The sequence below is a fragment of the Oxyura jamaicensis genome, chromosome 3 (assembly GCF_011077185.1).
Source record: "Oxyura jamaicensis isolate SHBP4307 breed ruddy duck chromosome 3, BPBGC_Ojam_1.0, whole genome shotgun sequence".
Lineage (NCBI taxonomy): Eukaryota > Metazoa > Chordata > Aves > Anseriformes > Anatidae > Oxyura > Oxyura jamaicensis.
In genome coordinates, this window is record NC_048895.1 from 575,860 (window position 1) to 595,017 (window position 19,158).

Here is a 19,158-nt window from a genome sequence, read left to right on the forward strand (position 1 = left end):
CATAACTAAGTCAAAATATTTTAATCTATACCTGGACTACCAAATATCTTTAGATGTCTTAAGGACACCATCATGTTTCCAGTTTCTCTTTCTCCTCCCTTTCTTAAACTCAGTCTACCTACTAAGAGGCATGACTTTCTACTGATGTTTTTCCATAAAGCTGAAACCATTCAAAACTTTCAAAAGTATCAAAAAACCTTTCAGGAAGAAATTGGTAGTCATCTCTTATGTTGATGCTTTACTTCGTTGCAAAACAACTCATTTGAAAGCACCTAATCTTTTGTTTACCTTTTAAAAAAAAAATAAGAAAAAATCTCCAAATGGATTCATAGCCTACTTGCTGAAAAACGTTCAGGCAATTTTCTGCTTCTAGATGATACTCCTCTGTCCCTAAGCGTAATTGTTTTGCTTTACATCTGGTAGATCACCTTCAAATTCACATTTCTTGCATTCCCATGTCATCTATAATAGCAAAACATAGTTTCTGCCCCCAAAATAGAATACCATGTTGTTTGTTCCTATATAAGTATGCAACAAAACACCCATGTTCTGCACCTCACCCCTAGGAGCATACTAGATCTAACTGCTAAAGGAATCTCTGCTCTGAAACTCCTCAATTCAACTAAAAATTCTGAAATTCCCTTTTAATTTTGTATTTATAATTAGTAGTATTATTTTTTATAAATTTCTTATTTCTTCTGATTTGCTGTCCAGACCATTAATCCATTTTCTTTCTCCATATATCTGAGAAAGTAAATTATTGCCACCAAAGACACAACTAACTCACAGAAATTATTATTATTATATTAATGAAGGCTGTAGGTTTGGTTTGTTTTGCTTTGAGCTGGGCATCATTCCGTCATTCCCAAGAAAGAAATGCTTCCTTGTGCTGCTTGATAGATTGCAGAATCATTTCTCCTCCCTGGCAAATCTAGCTTTTGATCAGTGATGACAACATGCAAGTGTTTTGTTGATATTAAGTCAAATTGGTCCACACAGAACATTAGCAACTTATGTTGTATATACATGGTCAAACCTCAGCTTCCACTTGCAAAAGAAGGTGAAACTGCAATGTGTTTGACAGCCCCAGCAGCATGTGCTTATAAATATTTTATAATACATGCCACAGGAATAGAATGGGGAGACAGATTAATTTTTAATTCTCCAGAACTACTGAACCTATTCTTCTCCCTCTCCCCTCACCTCCAGCACATGTAGTCCACTAGATTTTCCTTCCCATTTTAAGGCACTTTGTTATTCCTGACGTGATTAATGAGAGCACTTCCCAGAAAAAGTCTTGTCTCTCCAGAGCAAAGTACTAATAGTACTTTAAGTCCAGATATATGGGAGAGCCATGGACCAGAGATGAGATTCATCTTGAAGTTCTCCATGTTGCATTGCATTATATTTCCAAAGATGAAGTCATTTATTATTTCTACTGCTTGCTCCAAAGTTGCATTAAAAATTTACAAAGCTTGCCTGTCCTAATGTTAATTTATACAAATAATCTGCAATAAATAGCTAGTGCTACAAATTGTGCTGAAGGAAATTATTTTCCTTATTACTTCAAACCATCAAACATTTATTCCACTGTAGCGCTGCTCTATAAAAGCCATGAATTATTTAGCAAAAAAAGTGGTGAACTTGTTTATAATTAATAAAGGAAAGCAAAGAAGTCTTTTATAAGAATAGCATATAGCCAATTACATAAAATTGTGTTGGCAACTTACAGTATCAGAAGTCACATAACAAGCATACCAAAAAGCCTAATGAACAGTTACAGTTTAATCCCAGATTCTATATTGGAAATGTGACTAATGAATTTTCATACTTTCACGTTGCTAGTTTCAAAATACTAAGAAAAATCCGATTAGAAATAAAACATTTTGTTTATCAATAAAACATTTTTTTTTAATTTAAAACATGTATCATCAATAATCACTCTCTATTTTGCCTTACATGCTCAGCTTCATGTTCCTTCTTCATATATTCCTTATTTTCCTGAACTGATTTGGAATCTGAAGAAGATAAATTATGAGAACTTCCAGCCTTCTTACCTAGAAATTTTAGAAGGTAAAAAAGAAGTATAGAAATCTGTGGGATGAAAGTGCATAGCAAATTGCAGGAAAAATTCTGTTACATTTACTTATATACTTTTTATATTTACAGGTGAGTGAAGTAATATAACATAATTTTCATGGCTTAATAAGATGGAACATGTGACGTTTTAAAAATCCTTCATAAGCATAACCCACTTACACAATCAGAACAAAAGTAGAACTGTTAACTTGAATACACAAAATTTGAATGCAAATCAGATAAACATAAAGAGTTACACTGAAAATGCATGCTTTTAATAAAGCCCTGCTTTATTAAAGCCCTGCTTTATTAAAGGTTGTGCTCTGCATTTGTAATCCACAGCTTCTTAATATTTTTTTTTTTAAAACAAGATACCAACAATAGATTTACTAAGAAAATGGGATAAAAAATATTTTAGAACCATGGCTGGAAAACAAAGAAGATAACAGCAGCATCTGTGAAGCTCAACAAGTCTCGGCACTTTTTCTTCTAAGTGTAGCATTGCTATATTTCATCAATATTACCTTGAAAAAAATCAGATGGAAACTGATCTGCAATATCTGAAGTGCTGCTACTTCGAGTTAGCTGCTGCTCTTGGTCTACAAATAGGCCTGTAGCTTCTGTTCCTGCTGAAATTTCCGACTGCTGGGATTCTTCAACTTCTGTTGATTTAGTTAAAAAACAAAATACTTGCATGACCTCAGAATTGTATACGAACACAAACTCCTTAGCTACAAAACCTATGTGAAAAAGTGACTCACTCAAATATTTCAAACTCCAAGTTACAAAAGCTAGAATGTGACCACTAGTTAAAGAAGTTAAATTATTCTTAGAAAAAAAGTAAAGTTTGGAGAGAGATGTATGAGCGGTTTCAATGGCAAAAGATCTATAAAAAAGGGAAAAATTACATCAGGGATTCAGTGTGCACAATGAAGGGTTGGAGGATGTCATGAGAATAAAGCTATCTTTTCCATTGCTAGAGACCTAAATTAGACTCTGTTCTGGAAAAAGAAAGAAGAGAGGCAGCAAAACTAGTACAGAGTACAGAGAAGGTTACTGTGCTTTTCCTCCATAAAGATGGAATGGGGACATCAAAAAAGAAAAGAATTCAAATAGAGTACAAAAAAAAAAAAAAAAAAAAAAGCACAGATTCTGGATTAATTTGTGAAGACAAACTGAATCATGCAGCTTTTTTATTGTAACTGAAAATCCAAAATAAAAAGAGAGGAGAGAGAAGCATGAAAATTCAAGTGAGAAAGTAATTTGATACACTGCAGAAGGAGCAAGGAGCAACAGGAAAATTTTAAGATGAGCTAGCAACACACTTATAGAAATATATTTCTCTTGGCATTAACTGAAAAAAGACAGTAACACTTGGGACCAAGTGTGCTCCCTTTCAGTAATGATGGTTTTAGTTATAGCGCCAGTTAATGCCACCCAACCTAACTGCTAACTCTTCTCCTAGAAATCAGTCAAAGAGGTGGCCCACACGTCTCTTCAAAGCTGACCCAACAGAACTGTCTGACTGTCCAAAAAGATTTATAACCGACTGTGACACACAGTGAATGAGATTTTTTTTTAACTCAAGTACCTCAACCTGACAAATTTCAATTGCATATTTTGCTTGCACTATCTCATACATTCAAGCATGTAACTAGTTTCTACTCAGTTCCTTGAAAAGATCTTGCTGTCCTCATTTTCCCTTAAAAGGTTACTTATTTTGATAATGAACACAGTTCCAATGACAGAATAACAAAAAACATTTATCTAACCACTCTTTTTCACCCTTCATAACTTTGAAAAAGGACAAGATATGCTTCCATTGAACTTGCTCATCTGCTACTGGCTACCAATATTACTTAACACTGTGTTTTGAACAGATCCAGGCAAGAGAAACAGAACCAGGGAAAAACATGCCATTCCACAATCCTAAAGAACAATTAACTGGACAGAAAGAAAGCAGACAGACAGCAGCTTAAAAATATAAAGAACATTTATATAAAGATGACTTTAAAGTACAGTACCTGACAGTCTGTGAGAGCAAGAAGTGTAAGAGATACCAGGTAAGAGAGAGCTCACAGTGTGAAGCAGAAGAGGTACACTTTTAGTAGCTGGCAAAGCCTCATAAAGATGAACACAGTTGCTGATAGACTGGCTTCGCTTAGCTTCCAGGAAAAAATAAAGCAAGAATTATGTCAGAAAAAATAGCAAAATATTTGGGTTTTGGAATGTCATGATACAACAAAACACATAGCTTTTGAAAAAAAAATAAAATGTTAAGCTCTGAAATATTTCCTAAAGGCTGTAAGTTAATAATGTGCAATGCATCTCACACACTGTAACTATAGTAATCAGTGATTTCTGAATCACAACTCCACAATGTGGAATCTTTCATTTTGTCAGCTTGTGATTATCATTCATGGGCTAATTTGACTTACCCTTTTCCTTCTCAGTGAAGTACCTGTAGCAGTACATACAGCTCAAAACTAAAACTAAAACTAAAGAAAACTTATTCAGCTTACCCTCTGTTAGCAATGCTCCACCCTGACCCCCTCCCCCCACAAACTACCTCTTCCATTAATTCATCTCTGCTGAAAATAATCCATTTTCATACAAGAAGCGTGTTAGTGTGCCTCTCAGAACTAAAGATACAGCTACCTCTGCTTTTGCTTTTTAAATTAGGGATCCTAGCTCCAGACTGGAAAAAGCCCTGAGTATTCCGGTCCGAGCAGACAGCTGACCCTGCTTTGAGCAGGAGCTTAGACCTGATGACCTTACATGCTGAATTATCCTGCAGACTCTGTTTTGGGGGTATTGAGTCTTGCTTTCTTCATTTATGAAGAGGATGATGAAACTGATACAAATTATGTGAAGGGTTTTGGACTCTTAACACATGATGGGAAGGTAGAAGCACTCGAAATATTGTTGGACCTGTGAAATTTTTCAAAATGAGAAAAAACATATCTAAAATAGCAAAATGTTACATTTTATATCCAGTGTTCTGTTGGCAACTTCTCTCATAATTTGTAAGAGAGATGAGCAGCTCTCTCTCCAATGGGATCTGAAAGTGGACCTTTTATAACTTGTGGATTAAATACTCTGTATCAAGCTACAAGAAAACACCTTTCAAGGTAGCTAATGCTTTAGAGGCTTTTTTTCCAAAATAGTGGTAGTGTTCCAGACATAGGTATGGAACATCTGTGTTTAGGCATTTAGTTAAGTTGCACTATTTTTGCAAGCTGTCACAACTCGAAGGTAGATTTAAAACTCAAGTGTTATTGAATGTTTGGGAACATAAACATTTAGTTGCGGTCTATACCTGTTGCTCTCTGACGAACAATATTTCTTGCTTTCTCAACTCCTGGGGCTCCAGAGGTGGTAGCACTTCTGAATCTCATTGGCTCCACAACTTCTGGATGACTTTTCCAGCTTAATGAAAAAGATCTTCCCACTACAGCTGCCTTTTGAGGCTCTAAAATGCCACCTTAGAGATAAAGAAAACAAATTTTTCTAGCATTGTATGCTTTGGCATGTATTCTTCTACAGTATGAACAGACTTACAAGCACTCCAATGTGAAAAAAATATTCACCTTCAAATTGACATAGTTGAAAGAGTAATTCTTTTTTAATGTTAGTAAAAATTCAGCTATGTGCATCAATTGCCAGGTGTCATATAAATCCAGTCAAAATACTGTAATTAATATAGTTCAATGAAATTACATGGAAAGGAATTTTGACATTGATGACTATACCAGACTACAGCACAAGAAACGTTTCATTCCTGCTCTGCAGGACTGATTTTGAGACTGATTTTGAGCGCATACTAAAGACTGATTTTGAGCGCATACTAAATCTGCCGAATAGCTACTATCTATCAACCCCAATTACCTTTCCTACCACAATGAATAATGGGAATATATAAATCCAAAGCACTTCATATTTGATCAATCAGGTTCTTACACTAGGATTAAGAGGTATTTAATGTTAGATTAAATTAAATTTTAAACTTAAATATCTAACTTGTTTGATACAAAAAGCACTTAAGCATGGAGACTAACCCTTTCCTCTCTGCTTTTTTTCTTTTTGTTCACTGAGCTTATCCAAGGGTAAATTTGTCATTTCTACCCCATACACAGTTCTTGCCAGCACTGCTGTTAGAGAGTCCATGATATTGGCCCACTCGTTTATGAGCTCCTCCCAGTCAGTCAGGGCAGACAGGACACTGAGCAGTTCATCCCACAGCTCCCGAGAAATGTAAACGCTCAGGTTTGCTCTGATCCAAGCCACAATGAGGGTCTGAGAGGAAAGAAACAAGTGATAGGTCATGCATTTTTACTGAAATTAATTCAACGCACCAATTCACATGCTGATAAATTCAACACCAACCTGCATATTAGCACTGATTATCAGTGACACACAGATACTATGCACAGATATTTTTCATCAAAAAATACTCCCAGAAATTGGCAGGTACATATATGTGAAAGTTACTAAGGAAATTTTAAAATTCCAAAACATATGCTTCAGGTGATCTTATGTTTCCAGGTAAGCTGAAACAACACTATCTTTATATAATGATGACAGAAAAAAAGAACTGCCTGCTACACCTTCCAAATAATTAGAGTGATTGAACTATGCCTGTGACATTCAGGCTTCAACACTGTAGCTGACCACATAATGTACCAATGATGTCTAGATATTTTAATCTCATTAAATGTGACCCAGTTTTGACATGCCAGATGAACTTCCTCCTAGAAAAAAAGTTACATATAGCTCCATTTTAGAGGAACTCATTGAAAATATCCCACACTGAGATACGTGTTTGCTACCATGGTTTGTAATAGACCCCTAAAGAACTGATCAAATCAACTGCTTCTGGCACCTGGAATGAATTGTATTACTGCAAAGGAGACTTATTTCATGTTTTAAAAATAGGTTGTATAGTACTGTGTAATACTACTTAAGCAAACTATGGGCAATCAGCATTGAAAACAGGTGTCACATGTACACAAAAAATACTCACTCGAAAAAGTAACCCTGACATGCTCTGAGCAAACGTATCCTTCATATGGTTTTCTTTTGGCTTCTGCATCACAGCTTCTGTTATTCTGAGGAGTATCTGTAACATCTGTTCCCTGGTTCCAAAATAAAGTTGTGCTTTTTGTTCATATGGGTTATTAAACATGCTTGTTAATTTTCATCTACCAGAAAAAACTTATAATTCTCATTAAGTCTTACATGTTGAGAATGTGATCTTACATTCTCACTAAGATTTCACAGAACTTTCACAAAATAACATTAGTTGGTTGTGGACTGTAAAAATTAATTTTTGAGAAGCTGAAGTCAGGAATGGAAGTAATGTCCAGAATCTTTAAATCAAACAGTATCATGATGAAGACATGGCAGAACCTACAATCACCCAAATCAATTCATATGCAAGTCATAATGTGTAACAAGATCTACACCTAAGTCCACTCTCCCTTCCCTCCTGACAATTTTCCCATAAATTTTAAATATTGATCTCTTAGATGCAGAATAAATTAAACTTACCATGTCTTTTTATTCATTGATAGTTCCATTATCATGCGCCTAAAAATGCTCAGAACTGCCTTGCAAGCATCAACTTGCTCCTTCAGAAGCACAGGGACTTCAATGCATGGTTCCAATAAGAAAACATTTGCAGAGTTTGTCAAGAACACCTTCAAGACAGGCATTTACAGTCAGTTTAAATAGGGTCAACAAAAGAAAGAAAAAAAGGTCAAAGATTACAAACAAATACTTGTAATCCTCTAGCCAAACCTTTCACTTTTCTTAGAGCAAATTCCATGTTTTACATACCGCTTTGTTTTTCTAAATAATTCTGGTAAAAAGTCAGGTGGCATTATATGCCCAACAAAGGCATGTGTTACATAGTCTGTGTCTTGTAGGTATCTATTCTGTTCCCTCAGGCAAGAGCACCATTCCTGCAGCTACTCATTATATGCAGCATTATATGCTTAAGCAGTCACCAATATTTTCAATAAATGAGGTACAGTGAAGCAAATGTACAGTTCTAATTCCTAGCATCAACAGTAGAAAAAAAAATGCAGCTTTACCTTAAAATAGGTATCTGGCTCTAAGACATGGGTGAATGGTTTAATATGCTTTTTTAAAAAGATATAAATGAAGTCCAAATTGTATCTTATGAAAACTATCAACTCTTTCTTGTTTCTTTCCTTAATTTCAGAGTACAGAAAGACCTGTACACAAGCTCTTCAACCAAAATGTGGAATTATACCAGAATAATTATAGCAGACTATTATTTTCAGTAATACAGAAAAAGATAATTGAATTACACATTGTAGCTATTGTAGCCTTTTTTCCATTCCCAATATAGGGTGTCTATAATTTACAAGAAAGAGAACTGTCATGTGCTGAGTTCAGCACATCTGTATGCAGAACACTGTGTGGGTGCTAACCTAGAACCCTCGCAAATTGCTCTAATCATAACATTTTATATGAGTATATGACTATATAATAATGTGTAGTAAAAGTTCCAAGACTCTTAGAGCCTTCTAATCTCTATACTGCACACCTGTAATGCAGCTTGAGCACCAGCTTTAACATTTTTGTCCTCATCTTCTAATACACATCCTCTGTTAACAGCACTGGTAAAGGAGAACGTTCTTCCCCAGCTGGATGAGCGCTTATGTCCTGAGTGGTCAGAGGAAAGCTTTCAAAAACATCATTCAGTTAGTGACCAAGGAGAAATGAACGTGTCCACATTTATTCAGTATCATTTTATACGTCAAAAGCAGAAAGAGGTAACTGTCACATTGTCCTATGTCCATTTCAGCAAGGAATTAATGTCTAATATTTACAGATTCTAAGCAAAAAGTATATGGAATTTAAAGGTTCATAAGACTTCTAAGAGCTATGTTAGTTCAAAATATTCTATATTCAAAATATTCTATATTACATTTTGTTGTCACTGACTGTAGTAGTATTTGAATTTAAGGCTGGAAAAAATATAAATTCTCTATGAAAGTAATCTGTCAAAACATCATAATTTTTACTACTATTTTAAGAACTCAACCATCTTTCCTTGTACAAAAAATTTTCCCGTTACGTAGTTTTCCATGGCAGTATCAAAGTCAACATTTACTGATGATTCATTACAGGACATAAAAAAAATTATGCCACAGAATTTTTATCTGTAATTTAATTTCCTAGATTTAAGGATTCAAAGTTTTGATATAGTATATATAAATTAGTAGATAATTTAAGTAATTACCACTGAAAGTAATTACCACTCTTAAGTAAATACCACTGAAATTAAATAGACCTACATGCACTAGGCCAACAGACAGTGTAAAGTTTAACACTGCAGCATATATTATTATTTTTCCATTACGTTCTCGTTACAGTATTTGTATAGACAGGGAATAATGAAGAAATTTTATTTTTCAAAGAGCTGCAATCTTTCTTTGCACTCAATAAGGCCTACTGAACACTCAGTAATATTTTAGATTTGTGGACCTTAGATAAAGCACTTTTTAATCCTGATTTTCCATACATCTTAGATTTTTACTTAAATTTTACAGAGAAAATTTAAAAGATAAATAATACTTTTCAAAGAAACAAAATAATGTAAATAACTGATACCATACATGTTTACCATCCGTTTGCACTGATGAATCCTCTAAGCTGACAACAGCATCCTCACTGTTTTCCTTTTTGTCTGGCTCCTCCATGAACACAGGCTTCTCTTGCAATATCCACTTTCTATAGACCTTAACCACTTTTTGCGTTGCAGATATATCAGAAGAAGGCAACAAAAAAGCCTAAATTTAAAGTTAACTACTTTTACTATATATATATGGGGCACAGAAATTCATGTATATGCAACACACAAATGCAGCATCATCACCCATAAATAACACAACTCAGAAAAAGAAAGGAAATGTGTTTTTTACATTTATGTCTGTATTAGGAGCTATGGTTAATCAACAACATATGCAGTGTGGAATTTCACAATTCCATAACTATTAACTTCAAATGACTTCCATGTTGTATTTGTTCAAACAGTAAAAAGAGGTGGTTTTGTTCACTGCAAGTTCTCTAACTTTGGGTGGATTAATCGTACAAGTTGTTACTAAGCCAGAGAGGCCTGGCAGGCTAAACTTGGATACCACGCTGCACTATCTGGAGAAGCTGACTTCAAATTACATCACCAGTATATGATGTGAAATGCCATTTCAGCAAGTGTAGGTAAAGACAAGACAGCAAATTATGATGAGGACAGAAGTGGAAGGCATTTGATCATTTCTGATAAAAGTCAAAAATCAAAATAATTTACTTTCAACTTGCTACCCAATGTCAGTATTTGGAACCATTCGGTAAAGATGTCCACTTTGAAAGCTTTCCAAGACCAGACCACCTGTTTTCCTGTATTTCTGTCAGTCTTAGGCATCTAAAAAACCACATGTCTATAGTAATGTGTGTTAGCCTCTGCCAATAGTTTAAGTCCTAAGAAATTATACACTCACTAAACTGTGAGAGATGTCTAGATATTTTTATTGGCTGAGTATTATCCCTTGTTTTGGTATAAACTTCATTTGATCACAGAAAAATTCAAAGACTTTTAAAAAACAAATCTCACTACATACTAGCATCAACCATTGGAAAATCTCTAGACTACAGTGAACTGGCACAGAAATCAATATATAAAAATTTAATCTGGTAGAAAACAAATTGTATTTGGTCAAGACAAAATGCTTCTATTTTGCCATCACTATGTACTATATTACAAAGACACTGAAAAAGACTGAAATACATTTTTCAAATTTTAAAAAAACATCTCTTCCAACTGTGAAGAGATTACCTGCTCTCCATAATTAACAGGGAAAAAACTATAGCATTGCATTTCAGAATACACACTGATTCCCATATCCATTTTAGCTGCAAAACATTACAAGGGTATCTTGCTCAGGTTGGTGGAAATCTTTGCATCATATAGTACATTTCCCTTTCTCTAGTCAGCACAAAATGCAACATCTTAAATCCAACAGCTTAATGGGGTTTTCAACTAATAGTCTACAGAAATTAAAGGGTTATCAAAAGCAAGCTTATATACGTCATGCAACAATTTCAAGTGAAATTTCTGAAAATGTCTTCACAGACACTGTCAAGTTATTAAAGATGCAGAAACTGAAAAAGCCAAAAGACAACTGCTAGGCTATTAGAAAAACAACAGCTCATCAGTGGCATGAATGGCCACTACAAAAAAATGTTTTCTGTAAGGCTGAGAAGTAAGGTAGAAAGAATATAAAGCAATGCAGAATTCATAGGGACTAATCAGATTCCTGCAAGGGAGAAATAAACACTGAAAGAATCCAAGTACTATTATCTGCTTCAGTTACTGAACAATGACCATATTTAATAAAGATGAAAATGCTGCATCGGACTAGCCTTTGTTCCCTGGAAGCTGGTCTAACTTTACAGACACTCTGAACAAACACCAGGAGAGGGCAGCATACCACAGAGGTTCTCAACATACACAAAACACTCCCTGTCAAAATGACAAAAAAGCATTGTACAAGTTCTTACACCGTGCCACACAAAATACTTTCAGTAAAGCATGTGTGCTCACTCATCTTCTGCAGGGTGTCTCCTCTACATTTATGTGACCTAAAACCTATGTTTCAACCAACTGCTGCCTTGATAACATATCAAAAGAAGAAGGTGAATTTCCAGTAGGTCACGTATTTTTATCTCAAACAATTGAAAAGAAGTACGAGCAGAAGCAATCAATCATGTCCAAATAGACATTAAATACTGACTGCGACCACAGGAACTAGAATCTTACTATTTCACATAGCAAGCTAGTAAAGTGTCAAATTCAAGTATGACAAATTGCTGTTTAACATCAGCAATAAGTTTCAGTTCCCATAGAATTTTTTTACTTCATCATTAAAACTAGACCTAGGAATGACTCCAAAATAAGTGGGCGCTCATGTGATTAACATCAAGCTTGACCAGTTATCTGACCAGCAGCCTTCAGTGTTCTTTCTAATGACCATGACATTTCCTTTTTAAAAAATCATGTAACGGCAACTACACGTCCACACGTACCTGTCGAAACACCTCATTAACAAAGTTAACATATCCTCGTGTGGACAAGAGGATTCTCTGCACCATCTCATAAACAGTTCGATGCTGCTCTTCGATGCTGCAGAGGCTGGAATTACTGAGCCGTCGGTCAGACAAGGTGCTGCTGTTCGAATGGCTCCTCTCCTGCTCGCCTGCATAAGACATGCCAGTTTCCAGCTCTGGGTTTTTATCTTGGTTTACAACACCAACAGTCTACACAGAAGAAAACACGTGCCTAATTAAATTACTGGAGCACTGCATGTCAAAAATCTAGGGTACTTACTCAGAACTCAAGATAGCAACACTCATTCACACTGCATGCAGGGATTCCAGCCACCAGGAAATGCAATTTTCAATCTACTTCTTGATACAAGAAGGAATTTGGTCTTGTACTCTATATGATATACACTTTCTATGAGTCCCCCCAGCCCAGAACACCTGACTGACTTGCCAACCACTCCCCAAGACAAAAAAGAAGAAGACAAGCAGTGGTGGCAGTGGAGGGAAGGACACACAATGGAGAAACATCTCCAAGTCCCTTTGATTTTTGAGAAAAGATGGATCACAGTTCTATACATGGCTCATACTCTTAGGCATTCCTAACCGCTCTTTGTCAGGCATTGTTCTGCCATAGAGTTGCATGTCTTTTCCAGCATTTCATCTTGAACTATGTCTGGCTAAAATTGATCCAGTCCAGGGAAGAAAGAGGACTTAGCCTTTGGAAGAAAGTCAGTAAAACTGCAATTAAGTTACCAGAAAAAGAATCCCACTTCCACCACCCGAAAGCATTGCTCAAATGCAGTTCTGCTTTTGTTTACTTCAATAAGGCTGCCGTCTGTTCGTCAAAGTGAGCAGTAACAGAGCAGCAATAACTGCTCTGTTTTTTTTTCTACTACTTTTGATAATGAACTTTTTTGTACAGTTCTGCCACACCAGTGAAGCACAGGCTACAGGCAGTGAAATTTAAAACCACTAAAAAGTCAGCATGTGCCAAAAGCTGACACCCAACTGCAGCTAAGAGATAACTTTTGACCAGTTTCCATTTTGAGGGCAGCAATATCTTTATGTATCGTAAATATCTAATTGGTATCAGTGTTCTGTAAAATTCAGTGAAGAGAAAAAAAATCTTTTTCCAGGGTATGTTAGCTGCAATGGTACAGCAACTATTTATACAGAAGGTGCACGTTCCAACAAGAAAGAAAAAGATTAATAAGAAGAGCTTGCAGTAAGTAAGCTACACCTAGCTGTACCAGGGTTTCACAATTCTACACACAATTCTACACTTTAAAACAAACTACAAACTTCAAAAGCAATTAACATGAAAATATGCAGTTTGACTTTCAGAGTTAATAAATGCATTTCCACTCAATCCAGATGTGACACTGACCTACGATTCAAGAGAATATAAAATTGACATTGATTCTAGATTTGTAATGGGAAGCTGGAGAGTCTCTTAAAACTATTTATTTCTACAAGATTAATTTTAAGTCCCTAATCCTACAGAAATCTCAACCAGCAATTTGAAAGTAAAATATTTTTATATTATCTCATTGTAAAGAGCTGTTATAATCAAGAGTAAAACAAAATGGCCTTTGACGTTACTGGAAACAGTCTATGCCACAAATAAGTTTGTCAGTTTACAGATTAAATTCCAAAAGTCTAAAGATTATAGTGATGAAGCTGTTAAGTTAAATACCTATGAGAATAAAAAATACTAATAAATTACTAAAGGGATTCCCTTGAAGACTCCCTCCTTCATCAAAGAAAAAAAAATAATCAATTTACGAGTACATAATTTATTCACTGGGGATCTGCATTTCTTTCTTCTTTCAGTTGTCAGTGTATTGTGATCATTTGCAAGGTTTCTAGCACATATGCAAGAAAAAAAAAGGTAAACTTTAAAGCACACCTGAATAATTTTAGGGAGCATTTCTCCTCCATTTTTTGTATTCTGAACAGCAGTTAAATATTTCTTTTCAAGAAAGAAGGTAACAAGCCACTTAATAAAAACAACTCGAGCTGCCATATATGGAATTTTTGTGCTATAGACATTTTCATTGTTTCGTGTTGCAGTAATGTAAACTGGTCTTGGTCTTATATCAGGAATATCTGGTGAGATAAAAAGAGAAGATGTAAAGAAAATCTAATCTTGAAAAACTGTAATTGCTTCCAGACTTCAGTTAAATGCATTGAACATGTCACCAATAACATTTTGTCCATATGAAATAACAGATGCAATGACTGACTGTTTTTATTATATTAACGCTTATATTCGTAATTTTATTAATTCTAAAGAAAAGCAAGAGAATAAAAGCACAAATCTCTCTTGAAGTTCATAATTTGTATCAGACAAAACAAAGGAAAGCAAAAGAGAAGGGCTGCAAATAGGTAAAATTTGAAACAAAGAACTACTTCTGAAACATAATTTTATAACTTTCAGAGTTTTATTGGTAAGGTAGAGCAAGAAAGAGAAGATGTCACAAGAACATTCAATAGTAAAAAGATTAAGAAGACAAAAGGCACTTAGCACATGGAAAAAAGATGTTAGTCAGGTGCAAAGAACACGGCACAAGCTGAAATAAAAGAAAGAAAACACATGGGAAGAAGTGGAAGTTTGCCAAAGGGAGACAGGATGGGTCATAATTAACTCAGATGCATAGATTTGAGGGAAAAAATCACTTGTATAGAGCTGAAAAACAGGGAAGGACTGTGCTCTAGCTGTGAGCAATGCAGTTGAAGTGGCACAGAGGTGACTTTAGACACTAAATTGCAAAGGACAGGAGCTAAAAGTCAGAGGAGGGAGGGGAAGGATAATGAAAAAGAGGCTACAGTAAATCAGGTGAGTATTAACAACGCTGCTCCTATTGACTATAATACATAATTCAATAGAACATTAGGAAAAGGTCAAAGAAAAATGTAAGCATTCCTAAAATAACATGCTTTTAATCCTACAGCTGTGCTTTCTAGAGATGCTTCAAGCAAGACAAACTAGCTCATTGTTTCTTTCATAGCAACATCTCTGTTTCCTTCCATTTGGCCCTTCACGTTCATTTTTTCTCTTCAATGAAACAAGAAGTAAAATAAGAATAACTTTAGTTAGCTGCTTTCTCACACTTGGGCAAATTTCTTTTAAAAACCCTGTCAGATAGCATGTTCTGTCTTGACTGCACATCACAGTTACATCAAGTCCTTGTTCACTTGATATAAACACTATGCCTGTGTATTTTAAGGAAACATTTAAGGATTCTTCTTAGGAAAGGAGAACCTGGCCAACCCATATGCAGTGATGAACAGCAGCAACTTCCTGGACTTTCACAAAAAAATGAGAAGTTGTACTAGGAAAAAAATCAAATCAAGAGACAAGAGGAAAAATCCTCATTCACCAGAACTGTAGTAGTATGCCACCAGATAACAGAGATGCTACTGAAAACAGTCACCGATAATTATTTTTCTATTTAAGACAAAATTCACTGCTTACCTAGAACAGGTTTGTAGAGGTTAGTTAGCTTTGTAAAAGATGGAAACAAGTGCGGAAGGTAGTATTTTCTAAACAAGGTAAAGAGAAACTTAAACCCAGTGTCTTGGTTCTCCTTATTTTTCCACTCCAAACTTGCAGCCTTTGCCATGGAGTTAAAAAGAAAGAAACACAAAAAAGTTTCAAATTACTATTTTATACCGAGAAGCATTCCACATTGATGACAAAATGCTGTTCTACAGAATATGAAAGATGAATAACTGTGCTTTAATAAGAAAGATGAAAAATTATCACTGTCCCATTTTTTTTACAATAAGAACAGTAAGAATATAGGATATTACCATGAGGACTCTAGCACATCAGAGAAAGCAAGCTCATTAGAAGCCAGCATATTTATGCTGTTTTAAGGCAGTGAAACACAGAAAACGCAGTATTAATGTTTTTAACAAACTTGCTTCTTACCTGTAAATTTAGACAAAGTTATGAATCTCTCTGGGCTACACTTTCATCACAAATAAGTTTTTAAACAGAAACATACCCAATGCCTAGGTTTAAAATGGCTGCACACATATGCAATGCTCCTTCGAGATACTTGACTCAAGGCACAAGCAATTTCCACTGACAAGGAAGAGGCTGACATCTATGGTTTTAAAGGTACTCTTTTGTTCCTGAACAGATCAATACCAATGAATCATACATGTAATTTCAAGAGAAATCTTTACGGATGCAAAGTAAAACTTTGTGAAAGTTTGGGTAATATTAATAAATTTTGTTCACATTTCTGAGAAAATTTAGTATTTTTACCAAAAATGGCACACAAAAAATACCTTGGGGATGATTTTCTCTTTAAAAGAAAAAATAAGAAAATGCAGACAACAGCTTCTTCCTGGAAAAGGGCAAGAGCAGCTCTGTACAGAAACAGTGCAAATGATGTTCTAACACTATACAGTCCTTCAAACATGAATAATTAAAAACATTATATCCTCCGCACCTGAATTACCATATATTTTAACAGTAGCTGAAGAAAAAAGCAGGTTTGGTCATCTGCAATTTTCTCTCCAGAAACAGCTGGCAAAAGTGGGGTAATTTCTTCTGGAAAAATCTTAGCTGAAATAAAAGGAGAATGCTTTAAATATAGAAAACCTGAAAATAATGAAACAATAAAATCACTTTGATAATGATTACTAACGTGCTTATAAATTGCACAAAGCCAAAACTGCTTGGGCTTCCCATATTTTCGCCAAGTCCCACCACATGTAACTGAGGACAGCACCAACCTTTGATCTATTGCAGTTTGGAAGGGTTAACACAGTCACTGCAGATTAACCAGTAAATTGTAAATCTACATACCAACATATTTTGCAGTAACATGTTCATGTAACTGCATCTCAATACAAAAAAAAAAAAGACAACAAAAAAAACCACAACTATTCTGAACTCAGAATGACAAGACCTGAAGGTGCTACAGCTGCAACAAAGCCAAAATCGTTCCCCTTCTCTGAATTACAAAGACAAATTGCATCATCCTTGTGACATCTTTCCTGGAAGCAGCTCTACAGCTCCACAATGACTTCTGGGGAAGGAGGGAAGCAAAACACCTAGCACAGGAATTCTGTTAGTTTACTCACCATCTGGTGAATTAGGAGGACTAATGAGGTTATCTAGCGTACAGGGACCTCGTGAGGACATAATTGGTGGAAAACCAGGCACAAGGCATGCAAATATTAATATCTGCTCTTCTGCACAGTTAGTCTGAAGTGCTTGAAGCCAGAGAAGAAACAGACGGATTCCTTCACATCTTATCTACAAGGGGATGATTTTGTAGAAAAAAAAAATATTAAAACAAATTAGAAAGTACAGTAATACAGTTAAGTAGTTAAGAAAGTGCAGGACAAGTACATTCATTCGAATTCTGTGCTAGCAAGTCTTTCTTTCATACCATGAGTAATCACAACACTAATTTAACAAAAGCAGAGAAGGGCAGGAGCAAACACCAACCAAGACAGTGGCACTCTGAGGAGACAGCGTTACTGCTCCAACTTCAGCTAGAAGCCAAAATCCCATGGCTGTGCTCCCCCGACTGATGGGCAGCTCAGCCCAGCAGTGTAGGAAGAACAGCAGCAAGTGGAACACGGGGCTGGGGAACTGCCCCTGCTCAAGCCCTGCTGAGCCTGAAACCCTGGCACCGCGCAGCCCACGCAAGCCACTGTCTTCAGCATCAGCAGGACCAGAAGATCCTTATGAAAACTACGATGCAACAAACCACCCAAGGTAAAGTACTCCATAAATTTACTTTCTTCTTTTTCATTATGCAAGATGCAATTTTAGTTTTAGCAATTTATTTAGAAAAGTGGATTTAAAACTCTTTAGCAAACAAGCAACCAATGTATTTAATACAGTGCACTTAATGATAGATCTGAAAAGATGAAGAATTAAGCAAAAAACGTTGCTACCTTCTTCAGTAAGTTTAGAAAGGTCACAGAATAGCAGAACAACTGAATAATATGAATATTAGAATAATCTAGTTACAACATTAAAATTTGTGATTAAAAGGTGAATAATTAAAATTACAAAGCCTAATAGTCTGAAAAACTGATACTGAAAATCTGTAAAGTAATATGCTTCATACAATTTAAAATAAAAAGAAATAAGGATGCATCATTGAAAAGAGATACCTTGAGGGAGTTTCCAGTGTGCAAAAGTTTCTTCAAAATTGACCCTAGATTAGAAAAATAAAATAGACATGTATCAGATACTAAGATGGTCACTTTCTATCAAAATGCTTTCTTAAAAAACACTACAACAAAAAAGCTACTTTCATGCTATTTACTATGTAGCTACTTCCCTTGTTTTAGAAAAAGAAAACTTATGAGTGAGAAAAAACAAAATGAATCAATTTACAACCATCATCATCATCATGAGGTAAATAGTTCTTTAACATCAAATATAATGTCTTTTTACAGCAAGTACTTTTTTTTAGTCAGATGATAATCTTCTCAAATTATTTTTATTGAAAAATAAAGTATCTAGGGAAAATTTTGACCTGCTAGTTTGGGGAAAATGCTTTAAACAAGTGTATTTAAAATTTTAGGCAAATGTATTAGTTTCTGCAAAGTAACAAATGGACCATAGTAAGTCCAACTTGTAGGAATAATGAATTCAAATAGACTAATATTGACTATTATGATAAGAAAAAATGCTAGAAATCTGTATGATATTGTATATGTCTATTAAATATATATATACATTAAAATTGCAAAACGTTTTTATACTGGTTTTAAAAATACCGGATCTAAATCTGATACCAGATCTGATCTAAAAAATACTAGATCTGATCTAAAATCAAAGAGATCTTATACATCAAATGCTTTAGTTACAAAACGTTTTCAATCCAATTCTTAGAAAAATAATATAAAGTAGCACTCAGCTGTTACTTCACCTTAAATGTGACCCCTCAAGACTCACCATTTCAC

The 19,158-nt window shown here is 35.1% G+C and overlaps 1 protein-coding gene across 3 annotated transcripts in view; it reads right to left on the reverse strand.

Annotated features, from left to right (window-relative positions):
- The window catches only part of RALGAPA2 (Ral GTPase activating protein catalytic subunit alpha 2), a 136,111-nt gene that overhangs the window by 86,644 nt on the left and 30,309 nt on the right, over window positions 1-19,158 (reverse strand). For all 3 annotated transcript variants that reach the window (XM_035320495.1, XM_035320496.1, XM_035320497.1), the window contains 15 exons: window positions 18,361-18,404; window positions 17,314-17,488; window positions 16,677-16,792; window positions 15,689-15,827; window positions 14,120-14,319; window positions 12,193-12,423; window positions 9,729-9,902; window positions 8,654-8,791; window positions 7,630-7,778; window positions 7,103-7,214; window positions 6,138-6,375; window positions 5,399-5,563; window positions 4,104-4,244; window positions 2,604-2,741; window positions 1,960-2,057 (listed from right to left, as the gene is read on the reverse strand). In XM_035320495.1, the coding sequence (XP_035176386.1) occupies window positions 1,960-2,057; window positions 2,604-2,741; window positions 4,104-4,244; window positions 5,399-5,563; window positions 6,138-6,375; window positions 7,103-7,214; window positions 7,630-7,778; window positions 8,654-8,791; window positions 9,729-9,902; window positions 12,193-12,423; window positions 14,120-14,319; window positions 15,689-15,827; window positions 16,677-16,792; window positions 17,314-17,488; window positions 18,361-18,404 (2,258 nt within the window). The remainder of the gene's footprint in view (window positions 1-1,959; window positions 2,058-2,603; window positions 2,742-4,103; window positions 4,245-5,398; window positions 5,564-6,137; window positions 6,376-7,102; window positions 7,215-7,629; window positions 7,779-8,653; window positions 8,792-9,728; window positions 9,903-12,192; window positions 12,424-14,119; window positions 14,320-15,688; window positions 15,828-16,676; window positions 16,793-17,313; window positions 17,489-18,360; window positions 18,405-19,158) is intronic.